General features: G+C 37.7%; 1 protein-coding gene across 12 annotated transcripts in view; it reads left to right on the top strand.

Moving 5' to 3' along the window:
- The window catches only part of Zfr (zinc finger RNA binding protein), a 62,532-nt gene extending 43,292 nt beyond the window's left edge, over window positions 1-19,240 (top strand). For 6 of the 12 annotated variants that reach the window (XR_015666772.1, XR_015666775.1, XR_015666773.1 and 3 more), the window contains 6 exons: window positions 705-855; window positions 4,749-4,890; window positions 10,267-10,362; window positions 14,467-14,578; window positions 14,690-14,787; window positions 17,519-19,002. Coding sequence is in view for 6 of the 12 variants with exons in the window: in NM_001270972.1 (NP_001257901.1) it covers window positions 705-855; window positions 4,749-4,890; window positions 9,324-9,421; window positions 10,267-10,362; window positions 14,467-14,578; window positions 14,690-14,787; window positions 17,519-17,698 (877 nt within the window). In the remaining 6 variants the exon portion in view is untranslated. 12 annotated transcript variants of the gene reach the window in all.
- The last annotated feature ends 4,636 nt before the right edge of the window (window positions 19,241-23,876 follow it).

Consider the following 23,876-nt stretch of genomic DNA (forward strand, 5'->3'; position numbering starts at 1 on the left):
CCGAAAAAAAAGAAAAAAGGAAAAAAAAAAAAAAAAAGAACATTGACCATAAAGCATAAATGAGCCAAGCTTAAAATATTTCATGTTGTATTTCATTATTTTTCTAATTTTTCTTTTTCTCCTTTGATAATATTTTTTATATTAACATTTCTCTTACAATTTTGATGTATAAAATACAAAACAAGGAGCTAGGTGTTTAGGCCCACACATAAACCTGAGCACACAGGAAGCAGAAGCAAGAGGGTAACAAGTTTGAAACCAGACTGTGCTCTATAGTGAGATTCTGTAAGATAGACAATATTTATTCCTCTACAAGCTTAGACCTTGACTTTTAAAAGAGATTTCTTTGTATTCGTGTCTATGTGAATATGTGCACATGTATGTCTGTGGAGACCAGAACAGGACATTGGTCGCATGGAGCTGGGGTGGCAAGTGTTTGCAGAATTGCATTTAGATTTCTGTGGGGATACTGGGTTTGAAACCCTATTCCTCAGAAACAATCACTGTTAACCACTGAGCCTTCTATCCACCCTTTATTCGCCTATTTTCATGTATACTGTTTATTTAAATGGCATATAGTCTGTCAGTGTAGTTGAAGACAATTTTAATTATGTAAAAGTCATTTAGTTTACTATTAGGTTTGGAGGAAATTACAGTTGTAGTTGAGGAATATCATATTTTAATATAAGTTGATTTTGCTACAGAGCTCTGAAAGGGGTGTTGCGAGTAGGAGTATTGGCAAAAGGATTGCTTCTCCGAGGAGACAGAAATGTCAACCTTGTTTTGCTGTGTTCAGAAAAACCTTCCAAGTCATTATTAAGCCGTATTGCAGAAAACCTACCCAAACAGCTTGCTGTAAGTATTATGGAAATGTTAAATTTACCCTTTGTCCAGGTCAGAAGTTTTTGTCAGGACTAACTGTGCTTCAATTTAAACCTCAGCCAGCCTATTAATTTTTAGCTTGACTTTCTATAATGAAAAGGTTGGCTTGGGTTGTTTCTGTCTTTGTCCATCCTGTCCCCCATCCCCCATCCCCCGTCCCCCCCATTGTGTGAACTAATGAAACTGTTTTTTGCTTCATCTTTTGGGGATCTGTAGTGCTTGTAATTTGGCAGGAAGCCATCTTGCTAATTTATTTTAAGATGGAAAATTTCAGCATATGCCCTGTTTTTCCAAAATTAGACTCATGAGAAGACATAGCAGAGAATGACTTTTTTCATACTTTATTTAGTGTGCATGTACATTTATAGTGTGTGTGCAGCAGTCCGAGGACAATGTCTATGAGTCAGTTCCCTCTTCCCTCTGTGGGTTCCAGGGATCAAACTCAGATCATCAAACTTGGTAGGAAGTGCTTTTTACCCACTAAGCTACTTCAGCTGAAGTGGGGGAGGTGGGGAGCTAGCTCACTCCTGTATAGCAGGTTTAATTTTTCTTTTAATTCATGAATCTCTTAGTTGAATGCATGTTTTAATGTAATTAAGAGTATGTATTACTTGAATTTGCCTGGTTTTATTATTACTACAGTGAACCCTCTGTACCCTTGGAAAGATTTCTAGAGATTCCCCAAAGCCCCCAGGATGCCTGAAACCTCAGACAGTATATATGTCTTGTTTTTCCTACTCTTGCATACCTGGGATACAGTGCTAATAAATTAGGCAAATATTTATAGTTGAGCATAGTAGATTAGCAACAAATTCCCCACCATGTGTCTAAGTAGCTGCAACCTCAGCATGTTCTTACCCCAAACCCAGGAGGATATTGTCTATAAACCTAAGACCTTGTGTGTTCTAAATAAATGCTATACCACCAAGCAGCAGTTCCGCCCCATCTCTCCTCAGGCCTAGAACTTTGACATTTTCAGTAAAGTTTCTGTTTGTTGTGATTGAATATCAGCATCACTCCTCCTGCTGTTTTCTTAGTGTAATGACATACAGCAACTTACTGTGGTGCTATATCAGTAACAACTCATCTAATAAGTAAATCATGGACAAGTAGTGGGTTGAGAATGGACAATTCACAAAGCAGGCCAGAGCGAGCAGGGTCACTCTAGATTTTAATCATGCTATTGCAAACAGCTTTCAGTTTAAGATGTATGAATTGCTTATTTGTATGCCTTTTCCTTTAATATGTTCTGATTGTAATTGACCATAGACAAGTAACTAAAATTAATGAGACCATAGATAAAGAGATAACTGCTTTATTAGTTTTCTAAATATTTATAATGCTAGGAAATATTCTTGGCAGCAAGATGGTTGAGTAGTTGAAAGTACTTTAAATCCTTGAGACAAGGTAATTCAATCCCCAGAACACTCATAAAGATAGAAGGGAGAGCTAACTCCACAAACTTGTTCTCAGACTGTGTGTGTGTGTGTGTGTGTGTGTGTGTGTGTGTGTGTGTGTGTGTGTGTCTGAATAATTAAGGGAGAGGTCACAGACACAACGCTCACACACATCCTGCATACACAGCTATTTTTTTTTAAGAGTCTGTTCTCCAATTAATTGTGACAGTAATAGAACACTCTCCTTTAGTTCTATAAGGACAAAGCTCTTTCTAAAGATGGGATTTCAGAAGCTAATGTGGTAGTGCATGCCTGTGATACAACACGTGGGATTACAGAGAAAAGAAGAGCATGAGTTCAGAGATGTATTTGACTACCTATAGAGTTTGAGTCCGACCTGGGCCACATGAGAACTTATCTCAAAAATCAAAATAAAACCCACCAAATAAATATATATATATGATACATATATAAGAATGACCAAGGTTTAAAGTAATTTTTCTTGAGTGACCTACAGTATCAGTCTTGTAAAACTACAGTTTTTAATTAGATATTTTAAATTTAGGGATTGATGTTTTACTGGATTCTACAGTAGTTATTCAGAATTGTACTTGACCACAGTAGAGCAACACAAAACAAAAGGGACAGTGAGGTGTCCTATTGCTTAAGCCATTTTTAATTTAGATTTAACACTTAATTTTTTTTTGTATTAACATTGTTCTCAGAATTGAAAATGAATCTTTCCAAATAGAATATTCTCACTTCTTTTTCTTTGTTGACATGGATAGAACAGTGAAAGCGACAAGGACAATGATAGATAGCTTTAGGGGGAAAAATTTCAGAAAATTTTAAGTAACGACACTAATCGGGCATGCATTTATACTTCAAGGAAATAAATTCTCTATTTTTCTAAGTAGCCCTCCAGGTGGCTTTATGAGTAAAGGTGCTTGCCTTCAAAGTCTGATGACTTGAGTTTGATTTCCCAGAAGCTATATAGAGGAGAGAGTTGATCTAAAAGTTGTCTTCTGACCTTACACATGTCATGGTACATATACTCAGATCACCCTATATACTCAAGTCACACACATGGGAACACACCATAGAATAAAGTGTGTTAGTGAGGGCTCAGCAGTTATAAACATTTATTACTCTTGGCAGACTTAAGTTGTAGGGGTCCAAAACCCTCTGACCTCACAAGCACCAGGCACATATGGGGTACAGATTTATAACCAAGCACATGCAATAAAATAACTTTCTAAAAACAAAGAATATAAAAGTATTAATTAATGGTTAATCAAAAACAAACTAGTTTCCAAATCACTTATTCTTACTATGTGTGTGTATAAACAGGTAAAATAAATTAATCATTGTCATTAACATTTAGATATTACTCAAAGTCTTTAAAAAGCTAATCTAACGGGGTGGTGAGGCTGCTCAGACTTGCTGCTTCGTCAGATGGCCTGAGCTCACAGGTCACACTCCTCAAGACCTACTTGTTGGAAAGAAAGAACTATTGCAAGATGTCCTCTGGCTCTACTCTTGCACTATATAGCATGTGTAAGCATGCATGTGCACACATAATAAATTGAAATCTTTTTCTTTTCTTTTCTTTTTTTTTTAAGTTTATTCTCCAGCAACCCTCTAATGTATTGAGTACAGTATCACAAGTAAAGTCAAGTACAATTTGAGACTAAAAGTATTGCTGTGTAAAATTTCACACTTCTATCTTGTTTTCAGTGGTGGGGTTGAACAGGTATTTGGGTTCAAGCCCAGAGGCTTTCCCACACCGGATGGTTTTATCAACTGAGCTGTATCTCCAACCCCTATGTCTGTATAGAGGCTTTATTTGTTTATGTAAACGGAAGCTAGATACGTGTCTACCAAATTGGAGTTGATCCTGTTTATTGACTGCTTCTGAATAAGTGATAAATATTAAAAGTCACAGAGAATGAACCATGGAAACAGTTGTTGAATTAGGCTCTTTGAGGTATACATACTTATTTTACGTCCCTTGAAAGTTTATAAATATGTAAGGTAAGTAATGGCAACAGCTCTTTTTAAAGCAGACATACATACACATATACAAATAACTCCTATTAACAGGAATGGAATGATCAGTTTAAAACCCACGGTGACTCGAAGCCATCTATAACTCCAGTTCAAGGGGATCTGAGCTCTCTTCTTCCCATGTGGGCACCAGACAAGGCACATGATTGATGCACAGGCACATGTGCAGGCAAAACACCATATACAGAAAAATAAGACAGTAAAAAGTTTTTAAAAAGTGAGAAATAATAGTTCAAAGAATTCTGAAAATAAGGAAATGCAAAAGATAAATGGTAAGGGTAATCTGGCATGTGTTTTCAGAGGGTAGAGAATACAATATTTGTAGAATGATTAATAAGGGCACAATAAAACCATATTTGTTTTTTGCAGAAGATTTTCTAATTTCTTATCTTCACTATATAGGTTATAAGTCCTGAGAAGTATGACATAAAATGTGCGGTGTCTGAGGCAGCGATCATTTTGAACTCGTGTGTGGAACCCAAAATGCAAGTCACTATCACCCTGACATCTCCAATTATTCGAGAAGAGAACATGAGGGAAGGAGGTTGGAAAGCCAGTTAAACATTCTACTTTTCTGTTAACTTTTTGTTTTCCATTTACCTCCCCTTTACGATGGCATTAAGCCCTAGAAGGCAACATGCTGGCATTACATATGAATTTTATAGATTTAACTTACTCAGCAGTTAGTTTTGCTTTAGATCATTTCTAACAAAGTGAATGCTCTTCTTAGTGATGTACTATTATAGAAAACATTTATATCATGTGATTGGTTTTCTTGATATATTTTTTTTCTTTCTTTTCTTGTGGACCTCAGATTTCTGGAAAAAAACTTCAAAAATTGATTTTTACATAGTTGACACAAGGAAACGTTTTAAATGCTTGTTAATAATTAGGGGCCACAATTTAGCTTTTACTAAGACAACTTTGGTTTTGCGTTGTCTTGATGAAAAAGATTTCATGAATTGGCAAATACTACTTACAATCATTACATTTATAGTCATGGATCTGGCCTGTCCTGAAGTAAATATTTCTAGTTCTCTGAGGTTGCTCTTTGGTTTTGTGTAATTTCATTAAATGCAGAACATGCTGATGCACACAGATTTGGGCATTGGGCCTGCATATCATGCTAGAGCTCTTAACAAATGATGTGGATAAGTGAGTTGTAGTGCAGTACAGTTTTTGTTTGCGTTTTGGTTTGGTTTTGGTATTTTTTTAAACTGAATTTGCATTTGTAGAACATGAAACTCTACTGGTGCCAGCAATGTTGCTTTAGGGACTACTCTGTAACATTTTCAAAGCTTCCAAAGCTTTTAAGCCAAAAGCATGATCAGTGTCTGCAGTAATGTTGGTTCTCTTGTTTTATGGGTCAGATAAAATTTACTTTGTTTCCTTTCATGTTGTTTTTATCCATCTTAAGTTGTTGAAAATAGAATTAAATTTTACACTCTTTATAGTACATGTTGAGAGAAAAATTATCAATTACTATTATAAATTTGTTTTCTTAAAACAAAGCAATTATTTCTAAGAAAATGGGCTTTCCATGGTCCAAGAAAAGAATATTTTAGTCAAAATTTCATTGGGAGACTTGTCTGATTTTGTATATTACATATGTATACCATATTAGCATTTTTTATGTTGTATCTTAAGCTTTACATCCTGAAAAATAGGAGTTTTATGTAAAGGATCATTTGTATGAACATGAATTCATCTCAAGGTCTGGCTGTTGCTTACGGAAGTAGTTCCTGAGTCAATTTGGCCAAGTTGTATGTAGCATATGATCCTTTACTTCTGTTTTTAAAAATCTAGTATGATATATTATAAATTAATGTTGCTATGATTAATGTAAAATTATGTTCATGTAACCATTTAGCTTTATTTCAGAATGTTCGTGTATTTAACATGTTAGTTCATTCCCAAGCCATTTTGTAAGTTTGTAGTGCCATATTTGTAGTAAATCCTTTAACATGCCCTTTCTAAAGGAAACAAAATTACATTTTTGTCTGACCCAGACTGAGATAGAATTACAATTCTGAATCTTATAAATAAGATCATGAGGGAAATGGTCAGCTTAAAATCGAAAGATTTTGCTTCAAGACACTGAGCTGGAAAGTTGGATACACAAAAGTATAGAAACGTTGATGAGAGTGTTCCTTGCTGCAGATGACTGCAGTAAACCCATGTTTTTAGCTTTACCATGAAGATTGCTTTTTTCTAGCTGCAGAATATCGGTATGTATTCTCTCTCACTGCAGCTCCCGATGCTCTGTGTCTTAAAATCACTTAAAGGCTATAGCTTGCTTTGGGGAGTTAGTACAGGGTGTAAGGAAGGCTTTGCCGGAAGAACTGTTGTAAATCCTGAGACTTAACTATATTTTCACATAGTGTGATAGCCTTTTTAATGTGTAGTGGTCCTGTTTAATGTGAAATCATTTAATAAAAGAAATGACTAAATTGTTGAAATAACTGTTAAACACATAACAGATCTCTTTCCTGGTACTGTGTTTGACAGTTAACATGTAGTAAACATTTAATTGAATTTAGCTTGAAATGTTCAGAATGCTCTAACCATTGCTACAGAGTCTTTTCTGCAGCAAATCAAGTATTATGTGTGTTTTTTTCTACCTGTAGCTTATCAGGCCCGGTCCAAAGCCTTCTAGCAGAAGGGATTGATTCCTGTCAGGGGTTGCTGCCAAGACATCGGAAGGATTTTTGACCAAGGTTTTCAAAAGCTCAGTGTCACATCTGCCATTTGATTAAGGGGGATTTTGGATGCAGAGTCTGGCATTTTTTGTCTTTTGTGTGGCTATTTTGTTTGTCTTTTGTCTCTTCTAGAATTGAGCAGTGTTCACACTAGTTTTTAAATAGTCGAGTGAATTATATTTTACATAACCATGTTAATTGAAATTAATATATTCCCATTAACTTTTAATCATAAAATAGTGTGGACACAGCATGTCTTCTAATTGGCGATTAACCCCTTATAATTCATGAAATAGATTCATGTAGGAAAAGAATTTGTATTTTCTTTTTATAAATTAACAGATTTTTGTTTTGACTTGTTAGGGAACAAGTATGATTTAGCACACTATATCTAAGGGGTTAATCTACTGAGAACATAAAAATGGGTACAAAAATCCACACTCGAAATTTAACAAAAATCTACTCTAGCTCTTATTTGTTTTAACTTGGAATAGGTGTTCTGTCTTCATTGAATTTGCATTGTAGATTAAAACTTACAAAGTTATGCCTTTGTACAAAAATTTGCTGCATATTGGCAGAATCTGTAAAATTCTAAGATACGGTAGTACAGAGTCGTCCTGGCTTTAACAGTACTATAAAATAAGAGCAGTAGTCAGAGATCCTTTCCCATATTCTGCATGTTTTAGAGACTGGAGGTGGGGATAGGTTCTTTTCTTTTTCAGGTTAGTTAGTTCTCCTTTCTTTGTCCTTTTTCCTTCTCATTTTTTAGATACCTTTTCATATTTCATCTCAGAATAATGACAACTTACTTCTAAATTCTTGAGCTGGAGAGATGGCTTATTGATTAAGAGCACTTGCTGTTCCTGCAGTTCAATTAACCTCAGTACAATTTCCAGCACCCATGGTCAGGCAACCCACAACCAACCATACTCCTGCCCCAGGAGATCTGATGCCTTCTAGACTCTGGGCACCCACGAAAAGATGCATAAACAAAAATAAACTTTAATAAAATCATTTTCTAAATACTTAAAGACAGAATTTCAAGTGCTTTACCCAGACTTAAAATACTCTCATTATTTTTTTATATTTCTTCTTTGTCCCTCTTAATTTGAAATAATCAGTTATTGCATCCTAAATGTGTCATGGTTTTTAATCCTCTCTAGCTACTGCTTATACGCAACAGATTGCTTTTATAATTTTACTGAATTTTTTTTACAAAGCACTATAAACCAAGCATGATAACTTTCAGCTTTCATGTGCTGAGGGAGGACAACAAACCTTGAGTTCAAGGCCAACCTGAGCTACATGCACCTTGTTTCAAAAGCCAGAAGCTAAATATACTATAAAGTTGATGGCAACTGTGAATTAGATTGTTGAAAGTATTTGCTGTTTAGTTATATAATAGTTTGACCAGCAAACCTATATTTCATATAAACATGTAGCTGGCCTTTGGATTTTCACATTTGTGAATGACTTATTGATGTAAACTAGTCTTTATTAATGTAAACTTAATTTCTTGTCCTGATTTCCTATTTTCTCAGGCTTTCTATAACACATTTTTAACCAACTTAAAAGACCCTACATATTTACCATCCAAGCATTCTGCTTATGGCTTCTTTTCTGTACTTAATGTATTTTAACTGTGCTAGTTCCTGTAGCCTTTTTCTGCTTTACTCACTGTTTCTCTCTGCTTCCTGTTTGGAACACTTTTAATGACTTTCCATTTTAGAAGGTATTTTGTGTTCCTTTACAACATGCTAATGTTCTCCAGTTGAACAATAAGAACTGAATTATCAGATAAACCTCATTTTGGTCCTTTGTTCTCTTTTTTTTTTTCCCCCTTGTAATTGTTGTATTGATCATTCCATATTAATTTAAGTTCTTTCTTATATTAGCCCCAGAATAATCTAGGAGACTTTACCAACTTGGTAGTTTATTGTACATTCCCATTTAAGGTGGATTTTTGTGTTCCCTTTTGTCTTTGTCTTCTTTGTGCTGGTGCGCTGTGTCCAATAATCTTTCCTTTAGATTTCATTTTGGTGAGTAAGGCTTCTATTTCCAGAAAATTACTGTATCACTGAAGAGTTTATCTTAATTCTCCTTTTTTTTTTCCTTAATATTGTGTTATGTAAATTGGTTAAAAGTTACTCCCTGGATTCATTTAACTGAAAAGCTTTCAAATGGCTCATGTGACACTGATGCTGCTTTAAGGAAGTGTCTTGCTCACCTGGTCAAACACCCATTCCTCACTGCATTTTGCCAATTCAATCCATTTTAGATGTAACCTCGGGTATGGTGAAAGACCCACCGGACGTCTTGGACAGGCAAAAATGCCTTGACGCTCTGGCTGCTCTACGCCACGCTAAGTGGTTCCAGGTTCGGAACATCATTTTACTTTTTTCTTGTAGCCTTATGAGAGAGTAGTTCAGTACAACATGTTTAACTATGCTTAAACATTTCAAACAATTGTCTAAACAACACTATTTTAAATTAAATCTCAGAAAATGTTATCATAGAAGCTGAGTATAACAATCTGCATTTTGCGGTTACTATTAATTTGACAATAAACAGGTATGGGGGTGTGTTTGTAGTCTGGGTTTTTTATTTTTAGTGGCTATATTTAAAGTTGACTTGTTTAGGAACATCACATGTTTTTTTATATACCTTATATTCCATAAGGCTGCAGATTAACTTTGCTTTAAATAATGGAATATGTGTTTAAAGCTTTGTGTATAGTTTTAAGATTTTTTCCCCTTCTTTCTCTTAAGTTAATAAGTGTAGGGAATGAAAGGTGAGGAAACAGCTGCTTGGTTTAGTGACTTTGCAGACATGCAAAGGCACAGAGAGGAAACCAAACAGATTTCCTTAACCTTTCAGTCCCTAGACAAACTTTTTAGCTCTTTACTTTTCCTTTTTATTTCTAATTTAGGCAGATTTTTTTCAGTTTACTGTTTTGTATGAACACAGGTCAAGGTTCACAGGGGATCAAGAAATATTATTCTTGTATAATCTGTTTACTTTGACCTAAATACTAGCTTTTAAATACTAACTCTGGCATAAAATACTGCTGTAAATGGCAGCTCATTGGAACCAATTTCAATGTAATCATTTTATTTTTAGTCTGAGCTTCCATTGAACAGTGGTATTTTAACTTTTTTTCATCAAGGGATATTTTTAATATTTCTAAGATTAATTCAGTTGGTTTTTGTGTTGCCCTCAAGGCTAGAGCTAATGGCCTACAGTCCTGTGTGATTATCATACGTATTCTCCGAGACCTTTGTCAGCGAGTTCCAACATGGTCTGATTTTCCTAGCTGGGTAAGTAGCCGTGACAGACAGCAGTGTGGAAAATGGGTATTGAGAAAGTTTTTCTCTCAGATCTTTGTCCTCGGATTTCATTTGTCCTATGTTGTCTTTTATATGTTGTGTTCTTCTGTTTGATAACAAATTTACTAATTTAAAAATTGTCCTTGGGCTGGTAGAATACCTTAGTGGGCAAAGGCATTTGCTACCAAACTTGAGTTCCATCCCTATGGTAGAAGGAAAAGAGAACTGACTTCTAAAACTCGCCCTTTAACCAGAGGAGTAGGGCAGCACACTTGGAGAATTGTGTGAGTGGATGAATGATAGTAAAAAAAATTCAGGATGGTTTGCTCATTTAAAAAACAAAAACCAAAAGCGTTATAATGGGTTGCATAACAGCTCAGCTGCGCAAGCTTGAGGGCCTATGACCCCCAGAACTCACACATAAATGATAAAACTCTGGTCTTGCTGTAGCCTTAGTCCTGTCTTGGCCAAGACAGGAAGGAGCATTGCTGTCCACTGACCTAGCTTCAGGTTCAATGAAGAGACACTTTTGATAACAAAGGTGTTGAAGTCCAGTCACCCTGAGCTTACGAGTGTGAGAGCCTGTCTTAAACATAAAAAGACTCGCTGCCTTTCTTTAAAGGCAAACTGTTCTTTATAATAAAACTTCAGAGACTTGTTTAGAAATATAATTGAACCTGTTGATTTCAAAGTTAGGTTATTGAAAGCTAAACAGCCAATGTTATCTTTTATTTTTTTATTGTTTTGTGTTTAAGAATTACATGCTTTGGGGTTGGGGATTTAGCTCAGTGGTAGAGCGCTTGCCTAGCAAACGCAAGGCCCTGGGTTCGTTCCCCGGCTCCGAAAAATAGAAAAAAGAAAAAGACCATTATGGCAGAGAGAATGGGGCCAGGCAGGCAAACATCATACTAGGACAGTAGCTGAGAGCTTTCTTGTTGAGACAACAACCAACAGTCAGAGCTAACTGGGAATAGGGTGGGCTTTTAAATCCTCAAAACCCACCCCCCAATGACACACCCCCTCCAATAAGGCCACACCTCCTAATCCTTTCCAGTGCATTCTATCAAAGATATTCGCCTGTATGGACCGTTCTCATTGAAACTACCACATTCCACTCCCTGCCCCCATAGAACTGTGGCCATACCACAATGCAAAATGAATTTAGTCTAACTTCAAAAGTCCCGGGATTTCTTCAGTCTCAACAGTTTTCAAAGTTTAAAGTCTCTTTTGAAAGTCTCTTAGTTGTAACTCCTTCAAAAACAAAACTAAAAAGCAAGTTATATACTAACAAGCCATGTACTAGCAAGTTACATACTAGCAAGCTATATACTAGCAAGTTATATAATAGCAAGTTGTATACTAGCAATATACCGTGGCACAAAATAAACAGTACCTTTCCAAAGGGTTGGAAAAGAGGGGCATCCTAGACGAAAAAGCAAGACCAAAACCCAGCAGTACAAATTCTAAATCCTGTAGTTCTGTGATGTCACAGGGATTTGAGTGCGCCTTTCCAATTTGTTAACTGCCACAGACCTCTCTCTTACCCTGGTTCCACTCCCTGTCTGCAGCCCTCCTTGGCAGACATCCCACAGCTCTAGTAGTGCCTCCAACACAATCCACCCTTCACTTTCACAGCTTTCTGCAATGTCCTTTCTGGGCCTTCATACAGGGGACTCCTTCCTCTGCCACACACCTGGACTCAGTGGCTTTCATTAGCTGAGGAAGAAGAGTCCACAATCCTGTACTATTATGTCCTTCGTGGTTCTGAAACTAGAACAATGTGGCGGTGCTGCCAGGTTCTTTTGCCTTCTTGGGATGGAAACTGGTCCCCTCCTCAAATTACATTTGCTTAAAGTTTTCTTCGTTGATTCTCATTTGGAATAAGTAATTCCTTAATGCAGCTATTCTCACCCTGTGGGTTAAGATGCCTTTGGATGTCCAAATGACCCCTTTACAAGGGTTGCACGTCAGATAGCCTGCATATCATACATTTCACATTACGATTCATAATAGTAGTGAAATTACAGTTAGGAAGTATGAAGTAGTATGAAGTAAAGTTACAGTTAAGAAGCAATGAAAATGTTATGGTAGAGAGTCACCTATCAGCATTAGGAAGGATGAGAATCACTGACTTAGGCCATTTCTTTTCACAAATTACAGGATTAGCTGATAGGGTCTGACCACTCACTTAATTCCATTTCTCCTTACCTCTTTGAGCACAAACTAAGGGTCCAACATCAAATTTCCTGGTGCTCTTTTTCACTGTAGACCTGCCTAAGAGTGGTTACTAATAACCACATGACAGAAACAAAAGTATTTTTGAAATCCTCCTCTGTCATTGAAATTAGTTCTTAAAACAAGAGCAAAAACCAGGCACATACTTTGCTAAAACATCTCAGGAATGATCTCTGGTCCAATTGCTAATAACTGTTTCCATCAAAGACCTCTTCAGCTCAGCCTCTGTAGTCCGTATGGTTCTCAGTACTAATGGCTTCCCGGCTCCTCCTAGGATGGCCTATTAAGTCCTGTTTATATCATTCTACTGCTCTGGACTCTACTGGCCAGAGTCCTCTACAATGCTCCAAAAACAGAACGATTAGTCTTTTACACAACAATACTGGCCTTTTCTGTTGCTGTGAAGAGAGACTGTGTTCAGACAAGTGATAAAAGAATTTACTGGGAACTCATGATTTCAGGGGACTAGATTTCATGACCGTCGTAGTGGGGAGCGTGGTAATAGGTTGGTGTTACATTGGAGCAGTACTAAGAGTTTAAATCTGATCCACAAGCAAGAGGAGAGCTAATTGGGAATGGCATGAGCTTTTGAAACCTCAGAGTCCACCCTCAGTGACCCTACCTCTTTCAACAAGGCCACACCTACTAACCCTTTTCAGTTTCACCAACTGAGGACCAAGCATTCAAATTAAGAGTCTATGAGGGCCATTTTCATTCCAACCATCATAGTTCCATAATGTTTTGGGTTTTAGCTTGGTATATAGTAAGTAGCCTTGGGATCTTCCTGTTTATCTCAACTTTGACTTCATTTTTGTTGGCTTCATGTAGTCATTGAGTTCTCTTAGAATCAATTTTAGATTGTATTATAATTCTTATAAGTTAAACTCATCCAAACAGACATTTTCCTGTTTGGTGCAAGCTATTACATTTTTGCTCCAAAAAGAGGCTGGAGTGAAGGCTCACACTTGTAGCCCAGTACACAAGAATCAAAGCAGGCCTGCTGAGGTCAAAGCAGTTGTCCTAGGGTTAGCCTTGAGTTGCAAAGTGAGATTCCCCAATTTTTAAAAACACAGAATTGAAATATTAGTGGAATGTTGGCCTGCTCAATCTACTAGAAACAGTATTCTGTAGGTATTAGCCTGATGTTTTTCATTTTTAGGTACAAATCTTAAAATGTAAAGTTTTGTGTTCCCTTAAGTTTCTGGGTTTTTTGACACTTTGTTGTGTTATATTTGCCTTAAACTTCTGACCCTACTGCCTTGAGTTTACTTGGTAGCTTCTTTTGTGTTAGAGTCTCTCTATAGTTCTGTTTCTCCTGAAGCTCACTGTGTAGACTAAACTGGCCTCAAACTTGCAGAAATCCTCATACCTCTCTGTCCCAGAGGCTAGCAAGTTGTTTTGTTTGATGGGTGGCTTTGTTTTGTTGTTTTGTAGAGGTGGTGCTATGTTGCCCAGACTAGAATTCTAAACCCACTCATGGGCTTAAATAATTCTACTAAATCCTCCAAAGAGATGATAAAAAAAGGCATGAAACCTCATGCTTTTATTTAACTTAAATATTTATATATTTTTTAGATAACTGTTTTACATTTGTGTGTGTGTGTGTGTGTGTGTGTGTGTGTGTGTGTGTGTGTGTGTGTAAGAATTGGAACAACTTGGAGGAGTCCGTTCTCTACTGTGGGGATCCCATCAGGGTCATCAGCTAGAGCTCCTCACTCACCTGCTCGCTGAGCCTCTTCACTGGTTTATCATAGCTTCATGATCTTTAAAACCTTAGCACTGAAGAACATACCCATCATTCTGATGGTGTTTGAAAATGGTCTGTATGCTTTTGGACATATTTTATGTTTCTAATTTTAGGCTATGGAGTTACTGGTAGAGAAAGCAATTAGCAGTGCTTCTAGTCCTCAAAGCCCTGGAGATGCCCTGAGAAGAGTATTTGAGTGCATTTCTTCAGGGATTATTCTCAAAGGTAAGTGTTTTTATTAAGTAAAATTAAGTGTATTTCTTTATTGAGTAAGAGGTTTACTTTCCCAAGTAGATAATGCCACTAATAACTTTTATCTCTTTACAATGATTGTAGGCAGCCCTGGACTTCTGGATCCTTGTGAAAAGGATCCCTTTGATACTTTGGCAACAATGACTGACCAACAGCGTGAAGACATTACATCCAGTGCACAGGTAATTGAACTCTTGTTGGATTATTGTCCCTAAGGCCTGGGAGTTTTATAATTGTTTCTTTATGTGTAATAATTATTCATTGTCATACTTATTTGGTAAGTAAGCCTTTAAAGAGACTATTAAAAAGATTTACTGCCGGATGGTGGTATTAATCCCAGCACTCAGGAAGCAGAGGCAGGCAGACTTCTGAGTTCCAGGATAGCCAAGGCTACACTGAAACCAAGATTTACCTTGCCAGAGGTGGTAGGGCAAACTCATTTAATCCCAATGCTCAGGAAATCAAGGCAAGTAGGTCTCTATAAGTTCAGGACAGACCAGGCCTAAACAGTGGAATCCTATCTCTAAAATCAAACAAAAAAGATTTACCTTAACCTAGAATTCACTGATAAGATTTTAAATATTTACTTATGTGAATGCATCTGATTATTGTGTAATGTTGTGTTTGTCTTTATATATCATGAAAACATTATAGGGCGTTGGGGATTTAGCTCAGTGGTAGAGCGCTTGCCTAGCAAGCACAAGGCCCTGGGTTTGGTCCCCAGCTCCGAAAAAAAAGGAAAAAAAAATTATAAACTCCTTGTTAATTACCTAATTAAGGTAATTAATTACCTTTTCAGGGTAACATTTACAAAGCTACTCTCCTCCTCCCTATCCACTCTACCCCAAAGAGGAAACATCATTCAGTGATCCTTACAAGGGTACAGATACATATAGCTCAATGGTAATGTCTTGCCTAACATACACGAAGTATGCCCTCTTCCCCAGGCTCTGTCCCAGCACTGCAAAAATAAACACTTAAGTATTTGGTGGTGTCAGTCCCAAGATTGAGGCTAGAGAGACAGCTTGGTGTTCAAGAATATTTGCTACTCCTACAGAGAGGACCCAGGTTTGCTTCCTAGCATCTGCATAGCAGTTCACATCCATTCATAAATACTTCTAGGGGATCCAATATCCTCTTTTGACTTCCTTTGGCATCAGGCAGGCACTCATACTCAGAAATCTTTTTAAAATTCCAAAATTTTGGGAATAATTGGTGTTAATCTTCTAATTTTTTTTTCTTTTTTCTTTTTTTCGGAGCTGGGGATCGAACCCAGGGCCTTGCTAAATCCCCAACCCTAATCTTCTAATTTTATTTGCTACTAATTAATACCCACTTAATATGGCAAAATTCTCTAATGTATCACATTAGAAATGTATCGAAACTGAGGTAGCTTGTGGCTCAGTGACATGCTTGTCTAAATTAAGACCCTAGATTATATACCCCAACACTGCCTGCCCAAATTGGGGAGAGGTTTTATAGGAACTGTAACTGAGTAAAATCTGAACACAGTAGCACAGGAAGCTATAAATTTAGAGGAAGCTACCATTTACCATTGGGTTAGGAAATCTCTAGAAGGTTGTTTGGTTGGTTTGGGGTTTCTGTTTGGGGTGGGTTTGTTTGTTTGTTTGTTTGTTTGTTTGTTTGTTTGTTTTTGAGCCAGGATCTCACTATGTAGCTCTTAACTTGATCTCTGTGCTTTCAAGGCCACCCTGGTCTACATGCCAGGACTACATAGTCATATACAGATATATTCATACTCTCTCACAGTATAATTGTGGCACATATAAGGCGTTGCAATCGGGCTGGAGAGATGGCTCAGTGGTTAAGAGCACTGACTGCTCTTCCAGAGGTCCTGAGTTCAAATCCCAGCAACCACATGGTGGCTCACAACCATCTGTAATGGGATCTGATGCCCTCTTCTGGTGTGTCTGAAGACAGCAACAGTGTACTTTATATAAAATAAATAAATGTTTTAAAAAAAAAAAAAATAAGGCGTTGCAATCAAAGAACCTGATACTGGACTATTAAATATATAAGAGAATTTATATTTAATATACCTCATACTTTCAGTGAGAAAGGGCAAATCATCAACAAAATGGTTTTGAGATAGCTGACTATTATGTTAAATATTAGATACATATGTGGGGTAATGATTTAAAAAGACATATATCAAAAGACTGAGAAGTGCTCTTAACATTAAAAGATGGGCTTCTTTTTTCTTTTAGGCTAGAGTTAAAGATAAGGATTATATATTGAAAATATTGTATAAACTCTTTAAGGCCCTTGAGTCACTAAAGAAGTGTGCTCATTTCCCCCTCATTAAAAATAAGTGATGAGTAAAAATTGGGTACTTTGCCTTTTGAGGGGGGAGATTTGAGACAAGGTTTCTCTTTACAGCTCTGGCATTCCTGGGACAGTGAACTGAGCCTAGCTCCTCTGTGGGAGCAACAAGTTGTTTTAACCACTGACATCTTTCCACCACTCCTACCACCCCTTAGTACATAGGCTAAATTTATTTAAAGATTGATATTTTGTAGCTTAATTATTTGGAAAGCCCCTGCCCTAAAAATAAAATTTTAAAAGCGTATCAGGACATAGTTTATGTCCCTTCTGATTAATCAATGGTGAAACAACCCATTCAGGGTGTTTCTTCCATTACATTGTTTTTGTTTTTTGTTTTGTTTTTGTTTTTGTTTTTTCTTCTCATATTGTTATATGGAAAAGCAAACTTAATAAGAATTGATGTGCTTCTCTGACAGTGAGATAGCAGTCTGCAGGTAAAAGGGAGAATGGCCCCAACTCATACTCTGGACGTGGCATTCATGTGCACACAAGTAAATAAATGAATAAATATAAAGTACAGATTTTAGGGTGTTTTGACTTTAAATTCTATTCTAATTCTATTTGCAGTTTGCATTGAGACTCCTTGCATTCCGTCAGATACACAAAGTTCTGGGAATGGATCCATTACCACAAATGAATCAACGCTTTAATATCCACAACAACAGGAAACGAAGAAGGGATAGTGATGGAGTGGATGGATTTGAAGCTGAGGGGAAAAAAGACAAAAAGGATTATGATAACTTTTAAAAAGTTTGTGTAAATCTTCAGTGTTACAATAGGTGCCGGTTATTGGCTGTTTTCCATTCATAATAATGTCTACTTTAAAAGTTTATCAAGAATATAAAGAGTTTCATGGAAGAACCAAGTTTTTCTATGATATTAAAAACTTATTGTACAGTGTCAGGTATTATATGGATGGAAAGACGTTGGAAAATAAATTTGACTAGGGGAAGTATAGTGGTTCCCCTCCCTTTTTTCCCCCATTATTTTATTGACTGGTTGCCCTTGCCCCCTGTATTTTTGTGTCTTTTATTAACTAGTGCATTGTGTTATTAAATCTTTACTGTATTTAATGCAGGATTTGTGCTTCAGTTGCTCCGTGTATTTTGATACTTTTATTTAGAAGTTTTGTTTGCTTTGACACCAGTTGTAAGTTACTGTGTTCCAGGTGATATCCTTTACCCCTTACTACTTTACAGCAGTGCGTCTTTTTGTAACGTGAAACTGCAGACTTTCTTCCTTTGTTACTCTGTATGTGAAGGATTTCAATACAAAAAGCTACCCTGCCATCTAAGTGCTCAGAACTAGGTGTTTCTGCAGATCTTGTGGCATTTGTCTATCTAGTGTGATATATAAAGGTGTAATTAAGACAAATTCGTTAATCTAATCAAGTTTGCTGTTAGTTGTGCATTAGCAGTATAAAAGCTAATATATATTATATGGTCTTGCAACAGTTTTAAAGCCTCTGCATAATTGATAATAAAATGCATGACATTTTTGTTTTTAATAGACATTTAAAATAATTTTAGGTTTAACACGTAGATCTTTGTACAGTTGACTTTTTGACATAGCAAGGCCAAAAATAACTTTCTGAATACTTTTTCTTCTGTACAAGTGGAAAGGGAATTTCTCACATATAAGTGGGCTATTGTTTTCAGAAGAACTTCATCATTGTGCAACTAACAATAACTAGCCCTAATTATGTGACAGTTCCTTATTGATATGTGTGCAATTACTCTAGCAGCTTCTACAGTATAACACAGTTGAATGATCCCCATACATCCTATCACTCAGATCATTTATAGGTCTATTAACTGTGAGATTGATAAAGTATTACTGATTTAAGAAAAATAAGAGTATCTAAGGAAAAAAAAAAACAGAAAATTATTTGGTGTGGCCATCCTCCATGCTTACGTCTTATACAGAGTGCTAACCCCTAGCAGTGGTGTAATGAGTTACAGCCTACTGCGATGTATGTGTGCTCTGGTGCACAGATGTCGTTTTGTTGTCACAGCACTACAGTGAGATACAGAAATAAAGACTTAAATTCATAGAATGACTTACTTGTATTATGTGGTAGGCTTGATGGTGATAACTTTTGCTTGATACTCCTTACGCTTCAGTCAAACTGTATTCATATATACTGTGTATGTATGTGTTACTCCTGACAAGTGTGTGTTGGTGGATCACATAATTCTAAAAGTTTTTTAGGTTTCATCACCATATTGGTTCATTTTTCTAGGGTGGAGCCCTTACCCAAACCAAAGTATACAAGACTGGCATTTTTGCAGATCTATATAACTTCAGCAAGCCTTTATTTGTATGGTTTATATTTTTACTATGAGTTCCAGGCTCAGAATATAAGCTCTTCATCATAATGCATCACCACAAATTTTTTTAACTTGTGCATAAAATAGAAAAGGAATAAACCATACCCATCACGTTCTGTGATACCAGTATTATGACCTAAGATACCCAAAGCTGAGAAAACAAATACACATTACAAAAAAATTTCCTGATGAGTTTAGATGTAAAAATTCTCAGCAATATATTTGCAATCTGAAATTGAACTGAAAAAGATCATAATCAAATTGGCTTTATTTGGTGGTACAGGGATGGTTATATATGTAAATAAAAATTACATAAATGGGCTCAAGGGCAGAAATCACATGATCAACTCCATAGAGGGAACAGAAAGGCATTTGACAAAAATCCCAATTCCTTCATGTGTAAAGTTCTGAAGGAGCCAAGCGATAGTGGCGCACACCTTTAATCCCAGCACTTGGGAAGGAGAGGCAGACAAATTAAAGACATACTACAGGCAACAGTTTAAATGAGAAGGAACTCAAAAGCATTTGAACTGCAATTGGGAATAAGATGATAGCTATGTTCTACACTCTTAGAACTAGATGGAATGACCCTATTGCTGAAGAAACAACAGTTTGGTGGCAGAACAGCAGATAATCAAACCACAACTGATTAGATTTCAAGTCTGCAAGGTGATATTCAGGCTTCTGAATAAGAAAAGCCACTGATGACATCACCCAGAAAGCCCTACATGTTACAGTACCATCCTAGCAGACACATTGTTTTCACTGGTGAGCTAGTGTTAGGAATGTTTTGGGAATACTTTTAGGCTGTTTAGGACTGAACTTGAGACATGTTCCACAAAAGCGAGCGCATACTTGATTATATAAAATCTGACCAAATCTCATGGCTTGGGAATTCTTAGGCCCTAGATGGGAACCTATTGCCATTGTCTAGTCACACAGACTAGTGCTGATCTCAACACTGGGGAAACAACCTCTCTGTAGTGATCAGCTGTTAATGTGAAGACTCATAACTGGTCCAAGTGCTGAGAATATGTGGTTATCGAATACTCAGCCCTAAATGAGACATCTGAATCTTCTGAAGACTCATGAAACACTGAGAAAGAAGAGACAAAGAAAATAGGGTTATGAGGGTGGGAAGGAGTATTGTGGAATATTCTCTTCGAGCCATGACTCTCGAGCTCACTACAGCTTTATGCACACACAGGATCAATCAACAAGATCAATCAACATTGTAAAAGGCAGCACAAATTACACTCAGAAAGTTATAATCTAAGAGTAAAAGTATATTCTATTTCTGAAGAAGACTCAGAAGAGTAGTAATAACATGATATGCCAAAGAACTGGTATCACTCATTTAAATAAAATTCCACTAAAAACATTTTAAAAAGAAGAACTAAGTGTGGTTAATAGTTTTGAATAAGACTCTTCCCCCGTGGGCTCCTATATTTAACCTGCTTGGATATTAGAGAGTGGTATTACTTGAGAGGAATTAGGAATTGTGGACTTGTTGGAGTAGATAGGGCTTTATTGGAGGAAGTGTACCACTCAGGGTGGGCTGTCAGCCAAAGCCAAGCCCATCTCTGATGCCTGAACTGAATGTAGAACTCTTAGCTACCATGTCTGTGTGCATGCTGCTATGTTCCCTGCTGTAAGCGTAAGGGACTAAACCCCTGAAACTGTAAGCAAGCCTCAATTAAATGCTTTCCTTTATGAGTTGCCATGGTCATGATGTCTCTTCACAGCAATAGAACACGGAGACACTTGCTACATGTGATAGTCTGTCTCAAAATCCTGGGGAAATAGGAAATCGATTTACTACCTAGTCAAGCATAGTTACTCACTGTGCTTATAATCTAGATGTATCCCATAGCCCTAAAAAAAGAAAGAAAAAAAATGTTAACTGAGATATTTTCTGTCTTTTCTCCAAGTATTTGATTGTGAATATGGAATACTTTGGGCTTTGGTCATCAATAACATCATGATCCCAACATTTGGGCAGCTAAACCAGGCAGATCATGGGATCTAGGCCAGCTTGAACTATACAGCAAAACCCTAGTATGTTTGAATATCCTGACAAGCTCATATTGGGAGTTGGGGGCTGTTGCAAACTGATGGAGTTTAGGGAAGTGACAGGAGGATCTGACTTCATAAGTCGATCAATTAATGAATGTAAGTTGACAGTATTGTGGGGGAGTGATGGAAACATTAGGAAGTGGGAACAGGTTTGAAGGTAGGTCACTGGGTCATGACCATATATCTTTTTTTCTATAACAACCCATTATCCTAGCTTGCCTTCTGTTGCCATGATAAAACACTGACCAAAACCAACATAGGAGAGGAAAGGGTTTATTTCATCTTAAAATTCCCAGATCACATTCAGAATCACTGAGGGAAGTTGGGGTAGGAACTCAAAACAACTGGAGGCAAGAGCTGATGAGGAAGCCATAGAGGAGTGCCGCACACTGGCTTTGCTCCCCAAGGCTTGCACAACTTGCTTTTTTTTTTTTTTTAACACAGGACCACCAGCCTACGGGTATTTTCCCAGTTGAGGTGCCCTCTTCCCAAATAACTCTAATTTGGACAAGTTGACAAAAACCAGTACCCCCAACTAAGGGTAGTTGGTGCTGCTCACGTGTGCATGGATATGGGACTGGTGCATGGGAAACCTACCGGTAACCATACCATCAAAAAGACTTACTCTGGGTCAGGCATGGTGGTATATGCCTTTACCCCAGCACTTGAAAGGTAGCAGCAGGTAGATCTCTGAGTTTGAGGCCAATCTGGAGTCTATAGTTGAGTTCCAGGACAGTTGGGGCCATGTAGGGAGACCCTGGCTCAAAACAAAGAGTTCTCTTTCTTTCCCCAGGAACTAACAACTGCCAATAACCTTTACGTCAGAGATGGTACCTGGAGGTCACCTCCTCCATCTATGCTGGGATTTTGGCTTACTTGATCTTGTGTAAGTCTTTTATTTTTTTAAGATTTATTTATTTATTATAGATGAGTACACTGTAGCTGCCTTCAGACGCGCCAGAAGAGGGCATCGGATCTCATTACAGATGGTTGTGAGCCACCATATGGTTGCTGAGATTTGAACTCAGGACCTCTGGAAGAGCAGTCAGTGTTCTTAGCCGCTGAGCCTTCTCTCCAGCCCCTTATGTAAGTCTTATGGAGGCGACTATAGCTGCTCTGAGGTTATGAAAGGGAGAGCCATGCCTTGACAGCGTTCCACAGCACTGCACTAACTCCCCATTCTCTGCACTTCCTCCTCTTCCACGGTGTTTCATGAGCTTTGGGTGGGGGTCAGGTTAACACAGATGTCCTATGGAGGCCTAAACACTCACTTTCTCTTTCTCAGCACCTTGACCAGTTATGCATCTCTCTGTTGACTGCTGTCCCCTGCAAAGAGAAAACCTCATACTAAAGCTGAAAAGTAGCCCATGTCTATAGGTATTAAAAAGTATTTAGATAGAAGGCAACTTGGCAGCATGACCATTTGACAGAAATAACAATAGCAAGTTCTACACTAAGGCCCATGACCTCTGTAATGGGCCTTTGACTAGGATTACAGAACCAGGCATGAAATTCCCTCCTGTGGAACAGGCCTCTGACAGCAACCACCATTTTACTGGAAGCCACAACTTGCCTAGTAGGTTGATATTACAGCATGCTGGATCCAGGACTGGTTAAGATCATTGTCCTAGGGTTTCTCTTGCTGTGAGGAGACACCATCGCCACAGCAATTCTTATAAAGGAAAACATTTAATGGGGTCTGACTTACAGTTCAGAGGTTCAGTTCATTGCTCATCACATGGGAAAGCATGGTGATGAGCAGGCAGACATGGTGCCAGAGAAGGAGCTGAGAGCTCTACATCTGCATCCCCAGGCAGCAAGAAGAGAGGGGCACTGGGCCTGGCTTAAGCTTTGGAAACCTCAAAGCCCCACCCCAGTGACATACTTCCTCAAACAAGGCCTCACCTATTCTAACAAAGCCACACCTCAGCCTCTCCAAGGAACATCTCAGACCCATGTAAATGCAAAGCCTCCCCATGTGTCTGGTTCATAGGAATGGTTTTAAAACTTTCAGTTCTGTACCAAGTATGGATGCTGATGAATGGATTACCCTTTAGCTAAATCCAGAGTCCACAGAAAGTATGGATCACAGTTTCCTTCTCCCACATGGCGATGGCAGCCTGAACTGCTCCCCTATAGAAGCTTCTGTCAAGTAATTGCTAACCTGGCCTCCTCTTTGTCCCGCCGTATACAATAAACCTGGCTCCTTGTTCAGCTGTATTCTCTAAACCCTCCTCTTCAACCCGTATGTATAAAATAAGAATTTTAATGTCTAGGTTGCTGCTTGTGTCTGTCCATCAGAGCACACAGCCTATCGAATACCACTTTCCTATGCATGTGTCTGTCCATTCCCACGACCCAACCACACAGGCTTCCCAGTCGGCTTGAGGCTGACTTCTCTGTGCCCTGCAGCCAGCTGTGCATCTTCCAGCAACAGAATCTCACCATGCAGTTGTGTCAGACAGCTAAGGGAAATGGCCATAACCTGTATTGTTTTAGAGGTTTTTTTGGTGCCTCCC

Source organism: Rattus norvegicus, chromosome 2 (assembly GCF_021556685.1).
Source record: "Rattus norvegicus strain SHRSP/BbbUtx chromosome 2, alternate assembly SHRSP_T2T, whole genome shotgun sequence".
Classification (NCBI taxonomy): domain Eukaryota; kingdom Metazoa; phylum Chordata; class Mammalia; order Rodentia; family Muridae; genus Rattus; species Rattus norvegicus.